The sequence below is a fragment of the Leopardus geoffroyi genome, chromosome E1 (assembly GCF_018350155.1).
Source record: "Leopardus geoffroyi isolate Oge1 chromosome E1, O.geoffroyi_Oge1_pat1.0, whole genome shotgun sequence".
Classification (NCBI taxonomy): Eukaryota; Metazoa; Chordata; class Mammalia; order Carnivora; family Felidae; genus Leopardus; species Leopardus geoffroyi.
The window spans coordinates 14,773,435-14,791,973 of record NC_059330.1 but is presented as its reverse complement, the minus strand read 5'-3'; the positions used below and the strand labels follow the sequence as shown (position 1 = coordinate 14,791,973).

General features: G+C 55.2%; 1 protein-coding gene across 1 annotated transcript in view; it reads right to left on the bottom strand.

The window, feature by feature from the left end:
* Positions 1-13,702: 13,702 nt before the first annotated feature.
* RTN4RL1 (reticulon 4 receptor like 1) overlaps positions 13,703-18,539 on the bottom strand; it is a 74,720-nt gene continuing 69,883 nt past the window's right edge. Inside the window, exon 2 of the mRNA XM_045490436.1 lies at positions 13,703-16,815. Coding sequence (XP_045346392.1) covers positions 15,491-16,815 — 1,325 coding nt within the window. The 3' untranslated portion in view covers positions 13,703-15,490. The remainder of the gene's footprint in view (positions 16,816-18,539) is intronic.

Genomic DNA, 18,539 nt, shown 5'->3' with positions numbered 1-18,539 from the left:
GCCCCATGCAAAAAAAGGCACATCCCCAACCAGAAGAACATTTTTGAAAATCACCTAAAAAAATAAAAAAGTGGCACCGAGCACGCAATAAACAGCTTTCAGCCACAGTCTGCCAGCCACAAATTTAATCTGTTTTGACCTGGACACAGCTGTTTCCCTCTCTTTTCTTCGGCGTCTTCTTGTGAACTGGCAGCGGCCAAGTGCCCATTGTCATTGGCAGTGAGTTTCCATGTGGAAAGACACTTTAATGAGAGAGTTGGCACCACGTCGTCCTATGCCTTGGTGGGTATTGTTCTCTCAGCAAAGTTTTTAGCTAACGAGTTTGGGGTTTTTGATCTCGAAAACACTAGGGACATAAGCTGGAAGGCCCGGCAGTGACATTCCTTTGGAGACTAACAGAGCCAACACTGTTTTCCAGGAGCTGCAGATCCGCCCGCCAGGGGTCTGGAGGCAGCCCCCGCAGCAGGGGTGGGGACGCTGGGCTCTCCCCTCCCATCCACCGCAGCCCCCACCCTCGCTCCTGCTTTCTCCTGGAGAGAGCACCAGAGCCCCTGGGTGTGCTTCTCTGAGCTATGGTGGCCCATCCTGCTTCGGCAGAAGACGCGTTTCTTCTATGTGCAGCCCGGGATTAGCATGGAAATAGAGACATCATTCTTTAGGGGACCTCTGTTGACATCTCCTTCACACATCAGTATTGGGGAATCAGTCCCTGGGCTGTGCTCTGAGGAGAGAGGATACATTCATCCTGTCTCCTGGCAGGTGGTACCCAAGGAGCTCCCGCATTGGACCCTGTCGCTACAGAATGTCAAACATTCTGGTCGTTGCGGATTCTCCCAGCCAGGCTCCGATGTCTGAGGAGTAGCGGCCTTTCTCATTCTCGGGACTAATATGAACCTTTCAAACCTTTTGCTCTTTTTTTTTTTTTTTCTTCCCTTTTAATATTCTTTTCTGTCTGTGTGAAAGCACCAAGCACTGAATGCTGCTAAAAATGAAGGGAGCTGTCAAAAAGTCAGAAAGGAAGGGAAAAATCAAAGTCACCCCCAGCCGCAACGGCTGAAAGGTGCGTCATGACCTGTCCCCACCACTCTGCAGGACGGAGTGCCTGTGCCAGCCCAAATGCCACCGATCCACGGCCCTGTGTGGTGGTGAGGAGTGTGGGCACCAGGGTACTCCCCAAATAATGCAACGTTTAAACTGCTTCCATGTCCCTTTCACACACCTCTGCTTCACTTCTTAATTATTGGCAGCGTTTGACTTCCAAGGAGGCCTCTTTGGCCCATGGAACCCATTACTCCCACCCCCCCACCCCCGACCCTGTGCACGTGCTGTGGCCTCACACAGAGAGGTGACACATTTTGTGGCAACAGATTGTGATTTGGGGGCGAGGGTTGTGATCCCCAGGGTGGGAGAGATGCTGGGAGAGAGGCAGTCTCCTGCCCTGGACAGCGGTATCTTTAATGGAGTCCTCAGCCGTGGCAGAGGGAGGGGCGCTGGAGGGAGAGGCAGGAAACTGCGGCACGAAGTGTAAATATGATGATTGTTGTCTCTTTCACGGGAAGTAAATAAATCAGCCCGATGTAGATTCGAGAGGTGGCTGGTGATGCTGTGTACTTACACAGCGTCTCGAGCCTGGCCTCTTCAGGGCCCTTCAGACGTTGATTCATTACGCCGTCCAGCGCCCATGGAGGGCGGAGGTGGGAGAGTTATTATCCTTTCTCTAAAGCGAGGGGCCGAGAGAGGCTAAGAGGCGGTGAGTGGGGAGTGGAAGACGGCAGTCCCAGCCGCACATCGCGTGTCTCCGCCACTAGATCATGCTCCACTTAGAAGCAAGTAATTGTCAGGTAACCTATTTTTCGGGGGCTAATTTCAGCATATGAGGACTTTGTCTCCTCCGTATATTTCTTTGCCTGAAAAATGTATGAGTTTATGGAGAGGGAAAGGACGATGCTAACCATGCGCCAAGCTTGTCTGGGAAAGGAGGGTTCAAGCGAGAGAGAGCAGGAGGATCTGACCCCCCACCCCCACCCCGCCAACCGTCAGCCCCCAGCCCCACGTGGATGAACACTTGAAAGGGGAAATGCATTGTATAGGCGGAATCCTGAGGCTTATGGCCTGGGGTTTCGTGAAAATACGGATCCGAAATTGTTTTCTCATTAGGAATATGTTGACCAAGTGTCGTGAGGAAGGGCTGAGCCGGGGAGAGGTAGCCAGATGCTTCAGCCTGGCCCGTGGGTTCTGTTCACCAGCCCTGCTGAGGCAGTGAGACAGCAGCAGCTGGGGTTTGCAAGTGGGTGGGAAGTGCCTGAGTCTTTGTCATCCCAGGCCTGGAGTTCAACCGACCGACCGTAGCTTGGGAAAGCCAGGAAGTGAGGAGAGGAGGAGATTAGGACACAGGAGGGGCGGCGCGTGGGAATAATTCTCTGCAGCTCTGTTTCCTGTACTGGACCGTCCAGGACTCTCGGCAGCCCCCTAGCTCTCCTGGGTGCCCGGGGACAGGAGGTGAGAGCAGACGGGTTGCGGGTGGAGCTCTGTCATGTGCGTTACCAAGGAGCAGTTGAACAGAGGAAACTGCCTGCCACGCGTCCCCGAAGGCCAATGTCCTCCAGCACCAGCAAGTGTGCAGCCAGCACCAAGTGCCACGCGTCAGGGTGGCTGTGGCTCGGCGCCTCACCGATGGCATGGCTGATGCGTGCAAACCAGCACCCCCAGGCGCCCAAGGAAGACACACCTGGGCACGCCCGCCGGGGCATCACTTCCACCCCTTGTGTGTCCATGAAGGGGAGAGGAAGCTGTTGCAAGCCTCGCCCCTGCTTACTTAGCCCAAAGCAGCAGGGCCCAGACTGATCCCGGCTATATTGGGCAGGCCCTGTGGGGACGTAATGGTATGCGTTTAGCACCGTGGCGGGTACTCGCCACCATTATAGCTATCTGACGTGCACCTGCTCCCGCTCCCCTCTTCCACTCCTTCCCATCTTCGCTCTCTCGTTTTTTCCTCGCGCTCGCCTCTCTCCTGAATTCTGCATTGACATCAGCACTTCCAAAAACAACAACAAAGGAAAGTAGGTCACTGGCAGTTCCAGGTCGGAGCTGCGCCCTGGTGTCAGCTGAGTCAGGGGTGTGCCCGTCTCATGGACCGAAGAGGGACACCCCAAACTTTGTGCCGGCTGCCTTGCAGGTGGAGTTGGTCCCCACCCTGTGTTCTTAGGTGGAAGGGTAGGTATGTGCACGTGTAGTGTGTGTTTGCACACCTGCTCCACGAATGGAGCAAGGCTGGGGTTCCTGTACTCAGGGCAACACTCTACTCTGTCCTGGTCCCAGTGTTGGGATTTAAGGGACCCGGGGTACGCACACCTGGTCTTGTGAGCGGGAGGCCAGCCTGCAGATAGCCAGGTTTATTTCCATGCATGTATGTGCACAGGCCCGGCCGCTCTGCCTTCTCTGACCTGTTCCTCGGGGGCTTCACATGTAATATTTCCTCTGCTCTCTATGGTCACGGAGCTCCCAGTTCTACTTGAAAGATTACCCAACACGCTAATTGGGACTCCTGCTGTGATTAAAAGGAAATTTCAGATTAGAGCCACCATGCCATACAGCTCAGGAAGAAAACAGCTCTTTATAAACCCAGCAGGAGCAGACTTTAAGGTTGTTTTTTTTTTTTTCTGACTTGGAAGGAAACTGCATTTTGCCATTGTTTTGCCCGTGAGAATGAGTCAAGTACAAATAGCCACCAGGTATGGTCTGAACCATAAAGAAAGGGGCACTTGTGAGGAGACAAAATTGCAGCTCTCCCCCCTTTCTAATACAACAACCATAAAGGAGTTATCTCTGCAAGCCTAGATCCTGCCTCGGCCAGCCCCTCTGGTCTCCTGACTCGGGAGACGCCTCCATTCATTCTGGGTCAGCCTTTGCCGGGGATAAAGCTTTTATGAGCAGCCGAGGCTGAGGAGCACATTTCAATCAAGCTCCCTGAAGCGATTAGCTCTGGAGGTCCCCAGAGGTGGCTGGGGGCTTGAGGGGGTTAAGCTGTGGTCAGTGAGAGGCAGGCACAGAACGAGGATCGCACTTCTGAATGATTTCACTTGCGGGGCTGAGCTCTTCGCACGGATACTTTTAGATCTCGTTACCGTGGGCAGCAGCAGGGGCACGCTGTACTAGGCCCCCTGGGTGCCTTGCCTTTTAGAGCAGCACCTCTTGTTTCAAAAGGGAAAAAGTCCTCCCGACTCCATTTCTGACCATCAGCCCCAGCCCCCAGCCCCAGTCAAGATTTGTAAACTTTTGTTTTTAATGTTTATTTATTTTTGAGAGAGAGAGAGAGAGAGAGAGCACAAGCTGGGGAAGGGGAAGAGAGAGAGGGAGACACAGAATCCAAAGCAGGGTCCAGGCTCTGAGTTGTCGGCACAGAGTCGGATGTGGGGCTCGAACCCACAAACCGTGACATCACGACCTGAGCTGAAGTTGGACTGAGCCACCCAGGCGCCCCAAGATTTGCCAGCTTTAATGTTGAACCCAAACCCTCCTCAAAGGGAACCATTTGGCTTTATGTAAATAAGCGTCTCCTCAATATTGCCTTCATCAAAAGACCCGAGAAAAGAACATCAGTGTTTGCTGATGGAAAAGTAAAACTGTCTTTGCGGGTAACTGGTTATTTTTGGCAGATAAGTGTCTGCAGATAATGGAGAGGCAGGTAAGAAAGAGGAAGGGGGCTGTTCAAAGAGGCTCACACTGGTAAGCAGGCTCCATGCCCTGAGTGGGGCGAGGTTGGGGCGGAGAGTTTAAGGCAAGGACTGCACCTCTGGCTCCTCCAAAGCCACCATTCCCAGAGTTTCCCAAAGCAGTGAGCCTGCAGAAAGAATCTGGAGGGCCTACCTGGGGTGGACAACGTTTATTTGGCCAACTGGAGACACTGAGAAGCGGCAAACTGTTATGCACCAAACATTAGTTTATGAAAGAAATCTCTTTTTAGGACACCCCCTCCCTCTCTCACCCAAAAACAGGGACACCGTTTCAGAATAAAGGATTATCTTTAGATTGAATAAATTTGGCTTAATGAAAAGCTCACTACATTAATATTTCATTGCAGATCGGTAGAATCGGGATCCCAGGCCCCTCTGGTCTTCCAACTGGCGTCTGGAAACCACCCGCTGCCGCTTCTGCCCTGTGGCCGCAGCTCTTCGGAACAAAGAGGAAGCAGAGGGCCTGGGTTTAAAATGCTGTTGCCGTCTTCTTCCAGGTTTCACCCCCTTTCCCTTGTGTATGTGAGAGAGAGTGGGGAAGTAGACAATTTGGTCAGAGCCAAATGGATTGAAAGGACAAATTAGTCAAGAATGACTATTTCCAGGGCCCCTGGGTGGCTCAGTCTGTCAAGCGGCTGACTTCGGCTCAGGCCATGATCTCACCGCTCTTGAGTTCGAGCCCCGCATGGAGCTCTGTGCTGACAGCTCGGAGCCTGGAGCCTGCTGTGGATTCTGTGTCTCCCTCCCTCTCTGCCCCTCCCCTTCTCATGCTCTGTCTCTCAAAAATAAATAAACATTAAAAAAGAAAAAAAGAAAAGAACTGGTATTTCCACCGCAACCTTCGTGGCTTTTCCTGCCCAGGTTGCCCTTGCAGCCAGTGACATCATCCCAAAGGCAGAGCGCCACCTGTGGGTCAGGGTGGGAAGCTGCAGTGACGCCGAGGACTACCTGAAGGTGTGCTTAGGCAGTGTCTAAGCTCCAAGTCTGTAACCTTTCCCAGAGTCTGATGAAAAGCTCTCTCTAGAGGCGTCTGGGTGGCTCAGTCAGTTAAGCGTCCAACTTTGGCTCAGGTCATGATCTCGGAGTTCACGAGTTTGAGCCCTGCATTGGGCTCTGTGCTGACAGCTCAGAGCCTGGAGCCTGCTTCGGATTCTAGGTCTCTCTCTCTCTCTCTCTCTCTCTCTCAAATAAGTAAACATTAAAAAAAGATGGGGCGCCTGGGTGGCTCAGTCGGTTAAGCATCCAACTTCAACTCAGGTCATGATCTCACGGTTCGTGAGTTTGAGCCCCGGGTCAGGCTCTGTGCTGACAGCTCGGAGCCTGGAGCCTGCTTCAGATTTTGTGTCTCCCTCTCTCTCTGCCTCTCCCCCGCTCATGCTGTCTCTCTCTCAAAAATAAATAAACATTAAAAAAAAAAAAAAAAAAAGAAAAGTCCACCTAAATAGGTAAAGTAAATATCATTAGCTAAATAAATTTAGAATGGAAAAGACAAAATAACATGATGTTATACACGAAGTTACCATTGGGGAAAACGAGGTGGAGATATATGGAACTTCCCTGTATCTTTTTTTGGCGGGGGGACAACTTCCTATGCACCTAAAATTATTTCCAAATAAAAAATTTTTTTTAATGGAAAAGAGTTGGGACGCCTGGCTGGCCCAGTCTGTATAGCATGCGACTCTTGATCTCAGGCTGGTGAGTTCAAGCCCCACACTGGGTGTGCAGCCTACTTAAAAAAAAATAAATAAAAAAGGAAAAGAGTTTTCCTAAAATAAATTGTAAAAAGTTATAATATCACCTAGGATAAATTAATATATGAACCAGTGGTTGCCTGTTCATTTCTTCAGTCAATTTCCTGTTAGTTTAGAATTGGATACAAAATTTTAAAATTCATGAAAATATTCCAAACAAGCAAAGCAGACATATTTGACAGAAAATTATTATGACGATTTTAAATTAATTTTCCAAATGAATGAAAACAATGGAAAGAAAACACGAATTCCCAGAACAGACTTAAGGCTCACAACAAACTATGAATCGAGGCTGGAAATCAATGATCAAAAATGCTTGAAGCACAAAGAGTTGTAAAAAATGCAGCCACTTGAGGGGGCCCACCAGGTAGCTACCTGCTTTCTGTTTATACACAGGAACGCCCAGGGGGAAGATTGTCAGCTTCCAGTATCCCTTTGCCCACTGTCTTCCTTTTGCCCCCCAGCATGGCGCCTGCAGGGGGAAGGACCATGGGGCCAGGTCTTCTGTCTCTGCTCTCACTATTGGAGTCCACTGTACTTTATGGGTCCTTTCAGAAACAGGGACCCAGCTACAGCTGTCAAGAAACTGTTGAGGGCGTCTGGCTGGCTCAGTTGGTGGGGAAAGCCACTCTTGATCTCAGGGCTGTGAGTTCAAGCCCCATATCGGACATAGAGATTATTTAAAAACAAAATCTTTAGGGGCACCTGGGTGGCTCAGTCAGTTGAGGGTCCAACTCTTGATCTCGGCTCAGGTCATGATCTCGAGGTTCCTGGAATTGAGCCCCACATGGGGGCTCAGCTCTGATAGCGCAGAACCTGCTTGGGATTGTCTGTCTCCCTTTCTCTCTGCCCCTCCCTCTCTCTCTCTCTCTCTCTCAAAAAAAAAAAAAAAAAAATCATAAAGAGAGAAGGAAAGGAAGAAAGAAGGGAACGGTTGAAACCACTCAGGCCATCGTGGGAGTTTTCTACCACTGCACCCCTGTTGTTGGTGGAAAGGAAGGCAGAGAGCACGGGTTCTGCCAGCTTCTTCAGTCACCAGGTTGGTGACCCCAGTGACCTAGTTTGGGGAAGTTTAAGGGCTCAGGAGAGCAGAGAACTGCTAGGAAAAACTTCTGACTTCTTCTCCAGGACTTTTGCAAATCAATTCTTCTGAGCTTGAAGTTCCTGGGGGTGGGAAGGCCGTGATGCCTCCCCAGAGTGATCCCACTCTTAGCCATGGGTCACTTGGGATGGGATCTTCCACTGGTGGGAGAAGGCAGCACGGGACCGTGCTGGGGAAGAGCCCCTGCCTTGGACTTAGAAGCACAGGTTTGAATAACCAGGAGGGCCACTTCTCCATCTGTAAAATGGGGGTTCCAATCAAACCTCCTCAGAGGTGACACTTCCCAGTTAGTAATGAGGTTGTGTCTCCCAGGGGGCTTTAAAAAAATCAGAAATACTACCCAGTTCCTGAGGAGGAAAGATCTGCAGGAAGACAGGGCTGTGGCCTGGCGGGAGCCATGTCAGCAGCTGAAGTGGGTCAGAGACTGAGGGATGAAACATCTGTGAGTGAGAAGGCCAGTGTGTGTGTGTGTGTGGGGGGGGGGGGGGAGCAGAGGAGGCAGCTCCTGACCGGGCCCTGGGGAGGCTGCTGCCAGTGCTGAGCCCAGCGTGAGGCTGGGATCCAGAGAAGCTGGATCCCAATGCCCCGCATGCACTGCCTGTGAGGCCAGGAGGGTCGTTCTGTGGGGCGGTGGAGCAGAGACCGAAGGACAGGGGGACAGACCGAAGGACAGGGGGACAGATCTGGGATTGGGGGCAGCTCGGAGGCGTGGTGGTCACGGCAGCTGCACCTATGGCAACTTCCGGCAGAAACCAGTTCCCACCCGTCCCCCTTCTGTGGGCATGGAGCTGGGAGCAAAGTGGGGCCCACCCAGGGTGGGTGTGAGCCTCTTTCCCGTGAACTCAGGTCACGGCTGGCAGGGACACAGGTGAGGAGGCGAGCCTGCGGGAGCTTCTGGAAAGGGGGCTGGTGTCGAAATTTAGAAAAGCCTGTGTCTTAGGCTTGTAAAGTGCCAGACGCTTGGTGGCACTTTAAATGCTACAGATAAAAAGTGCGAGACTCTCCGGGTGGCAGGCGAGACGAGGGGTCAGGGAACTGGGCCTCTGAGGCTCAGACGCCAGGATAAAGAATAAAAACACCTGGGAGACCCCTGTGACCTGAGTGTGGGGGGAGAATGTCAATGCAGCCCAGCTGGCCGGGAGCTCAGAGCTCAGAGGCACGTGCTAGACAGGCACAGGGTCAGAGATTAAGGGCTCTCGGCGTCTTCAGAACCTCCGTGGTGCTGGGAGCTGGACAAAACCCTTCAGGGTCAAGGCCCAGTGGGAAATGTGGAGGCCCCATGGCTCAGACCAGAATCTGCTCCCTCATCCCTGATGGATGGTCACCAGTGGGTGGGGAGAGGCAGCCCTCTGCCCCTCTCCTGATCACCCCCTGTGTAATCAAATAAAAGGGGCTATCAGCCAGAAGGCAAGCCCCTCGTGGATGGGCATTCTTGTTCCTGGCATTTCAGGGCCTGTCTGGGCCTTGCACGTGGTTGGAGATCAGACCCGTGGACGGGGTGAAGGTCCCACGCTCAGCTACACAAGGGACAGGGACAGGACATGGTGGCCACGCGATGCGCGCGTGCCTGCGTGTGCAAAATGTCTCTGCACCGTCCTGTCTGCATCTTTCTCTGCCTCTGACCCACTGGTGACATGACTGCCCCCTAGTGCTGTGCTTCTTCGTGTCTCCTAGTGACACTATGTGTGCACCCTTTGGGGTCTCGCTCAGATTCCACCTTCCCTTGCCCGTCCAGTCCACGCCCGACCCCTTCCCCTGTCCCCACGGGTCCCTCTCTGGACTTGTCCTGCTGATCCCTCCTCACCACGAAGGTCTTCCTTGGTGACTAACCCTGTCCTGTCCCCTCTCTCTGGCTGGAAGGTTAGTGGCCACTTGGGGGCTTCACATCTCAATGTCCAGTCAGCTGCCACTCGGAGGGCATCGCTGTCTTGCCGGTGACCGTGCCCGAACCTGGGTGGGGGAGGTCTCATGATGTGGAGCCGGGGGCCTCGGAGGCCTCCCACCTGTTTAGACCCGGGGCACCTGCGTGTCCTTCTTCCTTACAGCCCGCCTCCTGGGAAATGGTACTTACAGAGCTTGAAGAGTTTCCTACATCTCTCGCTTCCCCTCTCTTTTCTGAGGCCCTGAGAGGAAGCAGCAGAGGCTGTGGCTGGCAGGGTCCCCCTGGGATGCCTGGGTGAAGGAGGAGGGGGTGGCGTGGAGTCTCAGCCAATTTGGAAAGCGCTGTGACCCAAGCACATTTTGCAGCACTAATGTCAAATTCTGCCATTCGGGCATGCCATTAGTGTGCACACTGCCACACGGTAATCCGCGACACAAAAGGCACAGCCTTCCCCACCCTGCCGGTGCTTAGAAACTAACAGCTCTAATGAGCAATGAGAGCTGAAATGAGAGAGATAGGGGGCAGGCCGCATCAGAGCAGGCTGCTGCCGGCTCTTGGAGGAGGCTGACCCACTTCTTTTGGAGGTAAGGGGCCTTGTGGACCAGCCCACTGAAATGCCACTTGAATTAGCCACTGCTGCCTGCACAGGGGTCTCTTTGTTCTCACCTCTCCCTCGCTGCTCTGGGAGGGAGCCCTGTCAACAGGGCACACGGCTACTGACTTCGCTTTCCCCTGGGGCATCCTCGGTCCCTTCGCCCAGGGAACATTTTAGGGCTATAAGCCTCCCTGGGTCCAGCAGTCGGTCCCTTTCAACGACACAGGTGAGGACAGTCTGAGGGAGAAGGTACAGGTGGCCGTGCCTTGCGCTGAGCCTCCCTTTTGTTCCTGCCTTTTTGATGGTGTGGGGAGTTCTTCAGCCAACAATAGATGTTTATGTATGTTTTCTTAGAGCCTATGTTTATTCACAGCCTGCAAAGGGGAGACCATGAGATTTATTCCAAAAGTCCAGTGAGTTAAAAGGGACAATTAGGGGAGCAGAAAGAGATATCGAGCATGGAGCTGTAAAGGATATTTTAATGCACAATCAAAGAGTTCTTGAGATATTTTCCAAGTCGACAGAAGGTATAAGAAAATTGGCCGATTACAAGCTGATAGTGGGGGATTGGTGATATGGGGTGGAGGAACGGGCTAAAGTCCTACGTAGAGGAAGGTGAGCCCAGAGAGCAGACTGGGAGGACATGAGCCAGAATGTAGGCACAGCCAGGTCAAGAGGTTCAACAATAGATGTTGGCCTGGACGCCACCAAAATGGGCACTCACCTCAGTCAATCAAAAAATATGGACAGAGGGGGCGCCTGGGTGGCGCAGTCGGTTAAGCATCCGACTTCAGCCAGGTCACGATCTCGCGGTCCGTGGGTTCGAGCCCCGCGTCAGGCTCTGGGCTGATGGCTCAGAGCCTGGAGCCTGTTTCCGATTCTGTGTCTCCCTCTCTCTCTGCCCCTCCCCCGTTCATGCTCTGTCTCTCTCTGTCCCAAAAATAAATAAACGTTGAAAAAAAAATTAAAAAAAAAAATATGGACAGAGAAAGGCTGGCATCCCCTGGGTCAGTGTGGAGTAGGGCCCTGCGGAGCTGGGTCCCAGAAGGGACCAGTAGGGACAACCTTGGGGGGGGTGGGTGGTGAAAATATGACAAAAGATTTTCTGCTGCCTCCAGGGAGCCCTCCCAGCAAACGTGTCCTCTCCAACCCCCAGCCCTACATCTCATCCTCTGAGAAGCTTTCCTGGCCACCCCCGCCGGCCCTCTCGAACTCGCCCGCAGGCCTTCTGGAACTGCATTTGCCATGGTGGCAGAGTGCTGGGTGATTAGTTAGGTGACAAGTTAACATTTGCTTAATGGGATTCTTGGCTCCCTGGTAATGAACAGCACCTACCAGGAGAGAAAAGGGAAGATGCAGTCCGGGGGGAGGTTGGCGGGGGGTGGGGGGTGGTTCTAGGGATTGCTGACGGTCAGCCAAAGCAGGCACAGGTAGACGTGGCCGCGGGGGTGTTGGGTGGCCACGCCTGGAAGCAAGGGAGGGGCTGAGGGCTGAGCCCGTCATGGATGGGAAAGGGGGGGCACGGGAGATGAAGCGGCTGCGGGATACTTTCTGAGCTTGGAAGCAGCAGGTGTCTGGGAATGGGACTCCGGCCCAGGCAGATTTCCAGGGAGCGCTCCAGCTTGCTGGCACGAGGGAAGGTTCTGGCTGAGCAGAAGAGGCAAGTTGGGATGATGAAACCCACTGTTGAGGAACATTGGCAAGCATGCCACGAGTGGGGACCGCGTGCCTGGAGAAACGCTGGGGGGTGGGGGGGGGTAGGGAAGAGGACTGTAGAGGGGGCCACACCTCCACTGTCGAGCAAATCCAAGTCCCTGAGTAGGATTCCCCCCAGCCTTCCCATTGCCAGTCTTGCCTCCCATGCCCCCCCCCCCACCCAGGGTTTCCAGCCCTTGACTCACAGCTCTTTGCTGATACCCCAAACCAGCATGGGGCTGCTGTGGCCCTCCAGCCCTCTGCCTGAAATACTCCCCACACTCTTCTTTGGCCACCTCCTCATCCTCTGAGAGCCACGGGGTGTCACCTCCTCCTTGAAGTCCTCCTAGACTGTCCTCAGTTGACTTTCTCATGATTCGGGGCGCTAACAGAGGCACCAGTCTCATACCTGTTTCCACATCCAGACCCTGTGCTCCTAATAGGAGAGTCACATCTTCCCACTTTTATGTCCCCGGAGCCTAGGCCAATGGCTGGCACATGTAGGCCCTTGATCGGCACTTGTTGAATGAAAGGTAGGGAGCCAACTGAGCTCTGGGGTCAAGGGAAGAGCTTCTATGGAGAGCCACTGAGACCACCAGTGGCCACCCAGCCCCTCTCCCAGGCCACCCCCTAAAGTGGAGGACTGTGTGGCAGGAGGGGAGAGAGGGAGGAGGGGAGATGGCTCTCTCCCAGGGCGCAGGGAATGTGCTGAGCAAAGATGGCGGAGGGGCTGGCCCCATGGGGAACGAAGGAGGGGTGGCCTCAGCCCCTCGGAGGAGGACAGGATTCCCAGGGGCAAGAACCCACGTCGCCCTTCCCTGAACCACCCAGGAGGGACGCTGCATCTAGCCCTTGGCTTGTCAACTTGCTCTGGCGCTCTGGGCAATGGTGTCATCGTAACTGCGTAGCGTGTGAGCCTCTGAGTGACAAGTGATGTCATCCACGATAGAGCTGCTTTTATTCCCTCTACCTCTTAGAGGAGAAAGCTGCTAAAAATATACCTGGCGTCCTGGGCCCCTCTGCCTTGCCTCTAACAACAGTCGGCAACCAGAGACCGTGCTGCACTTGACAGAAGTGGATCATTTAGAAAACATTAGCATTTCTCGTACTGACATTTCACTTTCATATTACAGGACTAAGTCTTTAAAAAAAAAAAAAATAATAAAGTGCTCGGACTCGATTTTCCCTCTGAGGGCCTTGCTGTCTAAAGTTAGAAATGAAGTCAACAAAATAACAACATCCTCGGGTTCCAAGGGACAGCTGGGCCCTGACACCGGCCTGGGTAAGAGCAGGCAGGCCACCGGAGAGCGGACGACTTGTTCTGCCGTCACCGAACTCCCTTTAGTGTATGTTTCCAGCTTTGGACTGAGGAAGATTTGTTCAGCCAGGCCTGAAAACACAGCCCTCCCCTCTTTATCTGGAGAACTGCCTCCTTTCTCTGAAGCAAGAGAGGCAGGGACAGCCTCCAGACCCCGTCTGCTGCCGTCTGGGTTGGTCCCCAGCCTCCTGGAAACCCCAGTGGGCCCCGGGAACTGGCGGCTCCCTTCCAGGCACTCCTGAGCCCCGGAACAGTCAACAGCTCAGGTGCCGCAGGTGAGGCTCTTGGGCACAGGCCAGGAAGGATCCAGGACCGGCCTGCTCCAGGGAGAGCCACGGAGTTTGGGCTGACCCAGTGCAGCCAGAGTGTAGGAAGTGAGTCATGTCTGTGAGGGCGAGGGAAGAACCATGGAACAGAGAACAAGCGTGTGTGTGTGTGTGTGTGTGTGTGTGTGTGTGTGCTCGCACGCGTGTGCACGTGTGCATCCCAGTGAGTCAGTGTGCCTCTGCCCCACACGGCTCCTCCCACCAACAAACGTGCTGTGCCCGGCCAGCCTCGCCCACCCCACCAAAATCTGGGATCTGCCACCATTTCAGGAATGCAGGGTTAGGAAATGAGAAACAGGGTTCTTGTCCAAGAGAAATTTTATTATTATTATTTTTCTCGCTTAATTGGATTCAGTGTTTCTTGTTCCTCACACACATCCTCTCTGGTGGGGAATTCAGGTTTGTGGAAAGCTCAAAGGAGATTGTGTCTCCAGGGGCCCTGGCCGGCAGCATGGCCAGACTTGACCAGAGCTGCTGTCCCCTATTTGGGCTTGTCTGCTCCACTCCCTGCACGTCCCCATTCCTGACCCCTGAGTCTGGCCCCCCCCCCCCCAACCTCTGCCCGTCCCTGGGCATCTTCAGAGGGGCCAGGAGGGATGGGGCCTCCGTTATGCAGAAGTGCCTGAGATGGTTCTTGAAATGCCCTCTTGTCCCCCTTCTGCTAAGGCCACCTGATGCTTTCCCTCCTGCCACCTATACAGGACCCTTGCTGGGATGGCCATCAAAGAGCCTCAAGGAAAAATTCAGCAGCTGAGCCATGTTGGAGGCCTGGGCTCATGCCCAGAGTCTCCCTGGCCTGTCCAGACTGTTGCTGGCAAAACGCTAGGCTGACGACACTGTCCAGCCTGTTGGGCTAACACTGTGGATGCTTCCTGCCCGTCAGCAAAAGAGACCCAAAGTCCCTTCCTTCCCCTTCTCCGTCAAGCCTGGCCCCCGGGCCTGGCTCCCTGATGTCCAATGAGCTGCTTCTCACTTCTCGCCCTGACGACAACAGCTAGCTAGTACGGTGGGGGTTATGGGATGCTCTGGGGCGGCAGCCGGACTTGTGTTGCATATAAAAACAAGGTGATGCTCTGAACATCTAAGAAGATTGGTCCCCTGAAGTGATTCTTGCTGCCTCCCCTTCTCCCTGACCCCTCCCACTGACCCTTTGCCCTAGGCCCTGGCAAGCCCAGGTTACACGGTGACTGTTGTTGCCAGGTTGGGATTCTAGACAAAAAATCCTGTGACTCTTTTCTTGCTAGAAATCACCAATACAATCCTTAGTTCAACAGATAATAGTTTTCCGTATAGTTTATAAACATGAGAAGACATACAGTCTGGTAGGGGAGTGGGGCGGGGGGGGGGGGCCTGTGCATTTGTGTGTATATATATGTAGAGAGTGTGTATATATATAAGTGGACGTAGTTATAAAACTGCACCTCCTGTGAGAGCCTCACTGCATTTGACGCAGTTCTAAATTTCAGCCTCTGATGATCTTTCCTTTGGTAATTGGTTCTTGGAGCCCAGCAGCTAGGCCTGGGTCTGCCAGGGTAGCCTGAGACGTCAGGAATGAGGCCTTACCCCCGAGGGAGGGACTGAGGGTTGGATTTAGGGCAGGCTGACTACGTGGCCTCAGGCAAGAGCCAAAATGCCACCTGCTCCTGTGCTCCCAGGTGGCTGGTGGACCCAGCCTCTTGGGTGAGCCTCGTCTGTTCTCCTGAGTCCTGCTTCCTCCAGGAGTGGCGGGGGGCCCTTCAGACCTCTCCAACGACCGGGATTCCACAGAGCCCAGCTCCTGTGGGGCACCGTCCCATGGTTGCTAATGAAGGATTCACTTTGCGTGCTTTAACCGCCTTGCTGGATGGGTGCTGTCCGTGGGTGCTCGGCAGGGCCTGGCCGGGACAGCAGGGTGTGATGCGCTAATCCCTTCCCACTGGGGGCTGTACACTGTGGGTTTATAATCCACCGGGCAGGGCCCAGACAGCGGCCAAAGGCTTTACCAGCCTTTGCCTGAAACCCAGCAGATCCTCCGCTTGTTAAAAAAAAGAAAAGAAATTCTGTTCCTTGGTGGACATTGGCAGTGCTGGGTGCTGGGGCCGCAGGTCCTCAGCGGAGAGTGACCACCAGCCCCAGTATCCAGGCCAGGAGCGAGGCTCCCAGGGCACGGCCCGAGGAGGCCTGCTGCACCCCGCTGGGGGCACGGATGGGGGTCCTGCGGGCACACTTGCCCTTCCGCTTGGGCCGCGCCGTGGGCATGATGTCAAAGCTGAACTTGTGCTGGTAGTCGGGGGCGTAGTCCTGCAGCTCAGGGGTCTGCTTCCCGGCGCCTGCCTTGGACACCTGGTTGCGATTCCTGTGGCTGGTGCAGTTCTTGCCGGGCTTCCTGTAGCCCGGCCGGGAGCCCGGCAGATGGCCGTGAGGGTGGCCCTTGTCCCTGGCGGGGCCGTGGGGCGGGTAGTGTTCCTTGCGGGCGGCCCTGTCGGTGGTGGTGAGCGTGTGTGACTTGATCTGGTGCGGGGACGCCGGCCCCGTGCAGTTCCGGAAGTCCTCGGCCCTCAGCAGCTTCAGGTCCTGGCCTTGCCGTGACTCGGGGGACACACAGGGGACAGCAGAGCTGGAGCCGCGGAACCTCCGCAGCCATTCCCACAGGGAGTGCGCCCGGCAGCCGCAGTCCCAAGCATTCCCGTTGAGGCGGAGGAACTCCAGGGCGGCCAGGGGCGCCAAGCAGTCGCCCTGCAGCTCGGAGAGACTGTTGTTGAAGAGAAAGAGGGTGGTCAGCCTGCGGAGGTCGTGGAAAGCCTTGTGGTGGACCCACCGCAGCTGGTTCTCGTGCAGCAGGAGCCGGTCCAGGTTCACCAGCCCCCGGAAGGTGTCCTGGCCCAGGCTCCACAGCTTGTTGCCATGGAGAAACAGGTGGCTGAGGTTGACCAGGTCCACAAAGATGTCGTCCTGGAGGTACTCGATGTGATTGTCCTGCAGGTAGAGGTACTGCAGGCTGTGCAGGCCACTGAATATGCCTGCCGGCAGGGCGCTGAGCCCGCACTTATAGAGGTAGAGGGCGTGGAGCTTCACCAGGCCCTGGAAGGTCTCCGGGGCCAGCGTCCGCAGCTGCCGGTTGTCGCCAAGGTCCAGCTCCTCCAGGTGCACGAAGCCCTCGAAGGTGTTGGGGTCAATGTAGGTGATGTTGTTGGAGTAGATCCACAGGGTGACCATAGCGGGGCTGAAGTGGCCCTGCTGGAGGAGGGTGATGCGATTGTTCTGCAGGAAGATGCGTTCGCTATCCTCCGGGATGCCCTCGGGGATGGCGGCAAAGTTGTGCGCCTGGCAGCTGACCGTCATGGGTGCCGGGTAGCACACACAGTCCCGCGGGCAGCCGCCGCCCAGGGGCAGCTCCCCGGCTAGCAGCAGCAGCAACAGTTCCACACAGCACCCTGGCAGGGAGACAGAGCACAGCCAGGTCAGGGTCGGCCGGGGGACGCGGGGGACAGACGGGGTGCGGGGCTGGTGGGTGTGCCACCCTCCCAGGCCAGGCTCTGTCCTGGCCTGCGCCGAACTCGGCAGTCTGGGACGGCAGTCCCCTGGGGGAGGCTCCAGATGGGAGGAAGGCAGGGCTCAAGCCCAAGCCAGGCCCGCACCTGGCGTGAGATAACACTTGGGCCCTGCACCTGTACTGGGGGTTCTATTCCCCAGCCTGGGCTGCCCGCCATCCTTAGTCCTGCCCCCTCAGGCTCTGTCAGCCCTGCGGGGGGTGGGGGGTGGGGGTCACAACCCCAGGCCACAGAAGCCAGCCTCTGGTTCCTGTTCCAGCTCTGTCACTCACTCGCTGTTATCCACATGAACAGATAGTGGGGCAGACTCCGGGTCTAGCAAAGTAAACATACGGACGCCTGAGGAGTCTCTGTATTTATTCTCAATAACAAGGCAAGCATGCATGCACGATACCAAAGTTCATCTCAAGAGATGTCTCATTTACCATGCCATGTGACATACCATGCCATGCCATGTGACAAACTCTCTGGGCCTCAGTTTCTAAATAATACTAGTTGTCCCCTCCAGCGCCGTGAGGATGTACTAAGAGGACCCATGTGTGTGGACTGGGGGAGGCATCAGGGTGGCCAGGCTCTGCACCCACCCCCCACCCCCCCACCAGGAGCTAGCTGCTGCCCCCCCCATCAGGTCCACCTTCTGGCCTCTCCCCTCTCCCCACCTAAACTCCCAGGCTGTGGCTGCAAACCAGGCCTCGCCTCTCGACTGTCCCGAGCATTTCCTCTGTAGCTTCCCTCTAATTGGGCATTAATTAGGCATTCGTTAATGGATCCTTAAAATAATTTATTTTCGGATGTGTCCAGGCTGTGGTCGGATAATAGCCCCGTGCTCATTATCGGAGCAGCCTCATTATGGACGATCATCATTACCTGCCTTTTTCCAGGGTCGCAGCTGCCCCAGGCTGCCCGGCAGGCGCGCCGGCGTGGGAAAGACAGGCTCCAGGCTGGTAGAGCCCCACCCCGCAGGGCCCGGCAGCCACCTCATCCCCGCCTGGGTTGGCCTCTTGCCCGTCCCTTCCAGCTTGGCCAGCCGGGCCTCTGGGGAGAGGTCAGGGCTGCCGGCAGCGCTCAGCGATGCCCAGAGCATGTAGAAAGAACCTACCCTCCCAGCCGATCTCAGACCCGCCCCACTCCCAGCCTCAGAGGGGCCACTGGGCCAGGTTCTGAGGCCCTGCTGCTGCCCTAGTCTGATGGTCAGGCTCAGGCAGGCCTAGCCACCACCCCCTCGTTCCTGGCAGAAATGGCATCGTAAATAAGTGACAGTTCCCAGCTGTTGGGAGTTATGGGCTCCCAGAGAGTGGCAGCTGCTTCCCGTCCCCCTGTAATCACCCGGCTTCCACCAAACGTTTCCAACATAAAAATCATCGCATATAATTTTGTTTTTGCATAATTGGGTTCGGTTGCGATTTCAGAGCAATTATGACCTCGGTGGCAGTGGTGGCGGTGGCAGTGCAGCTGTGAGGAACCTTCCTGGGCTGGGCTCCTGCGCTCCATGTGGCTCCTGCAGTGTCTTCAGTCACCACGACCATTGCACAGCCTGCAGGCTAAGCCTGAGGCTGGTGCCTCTGCAGCCTCAGTTTCCCTCTCTGTAACGTGGGTAGGAGATGATC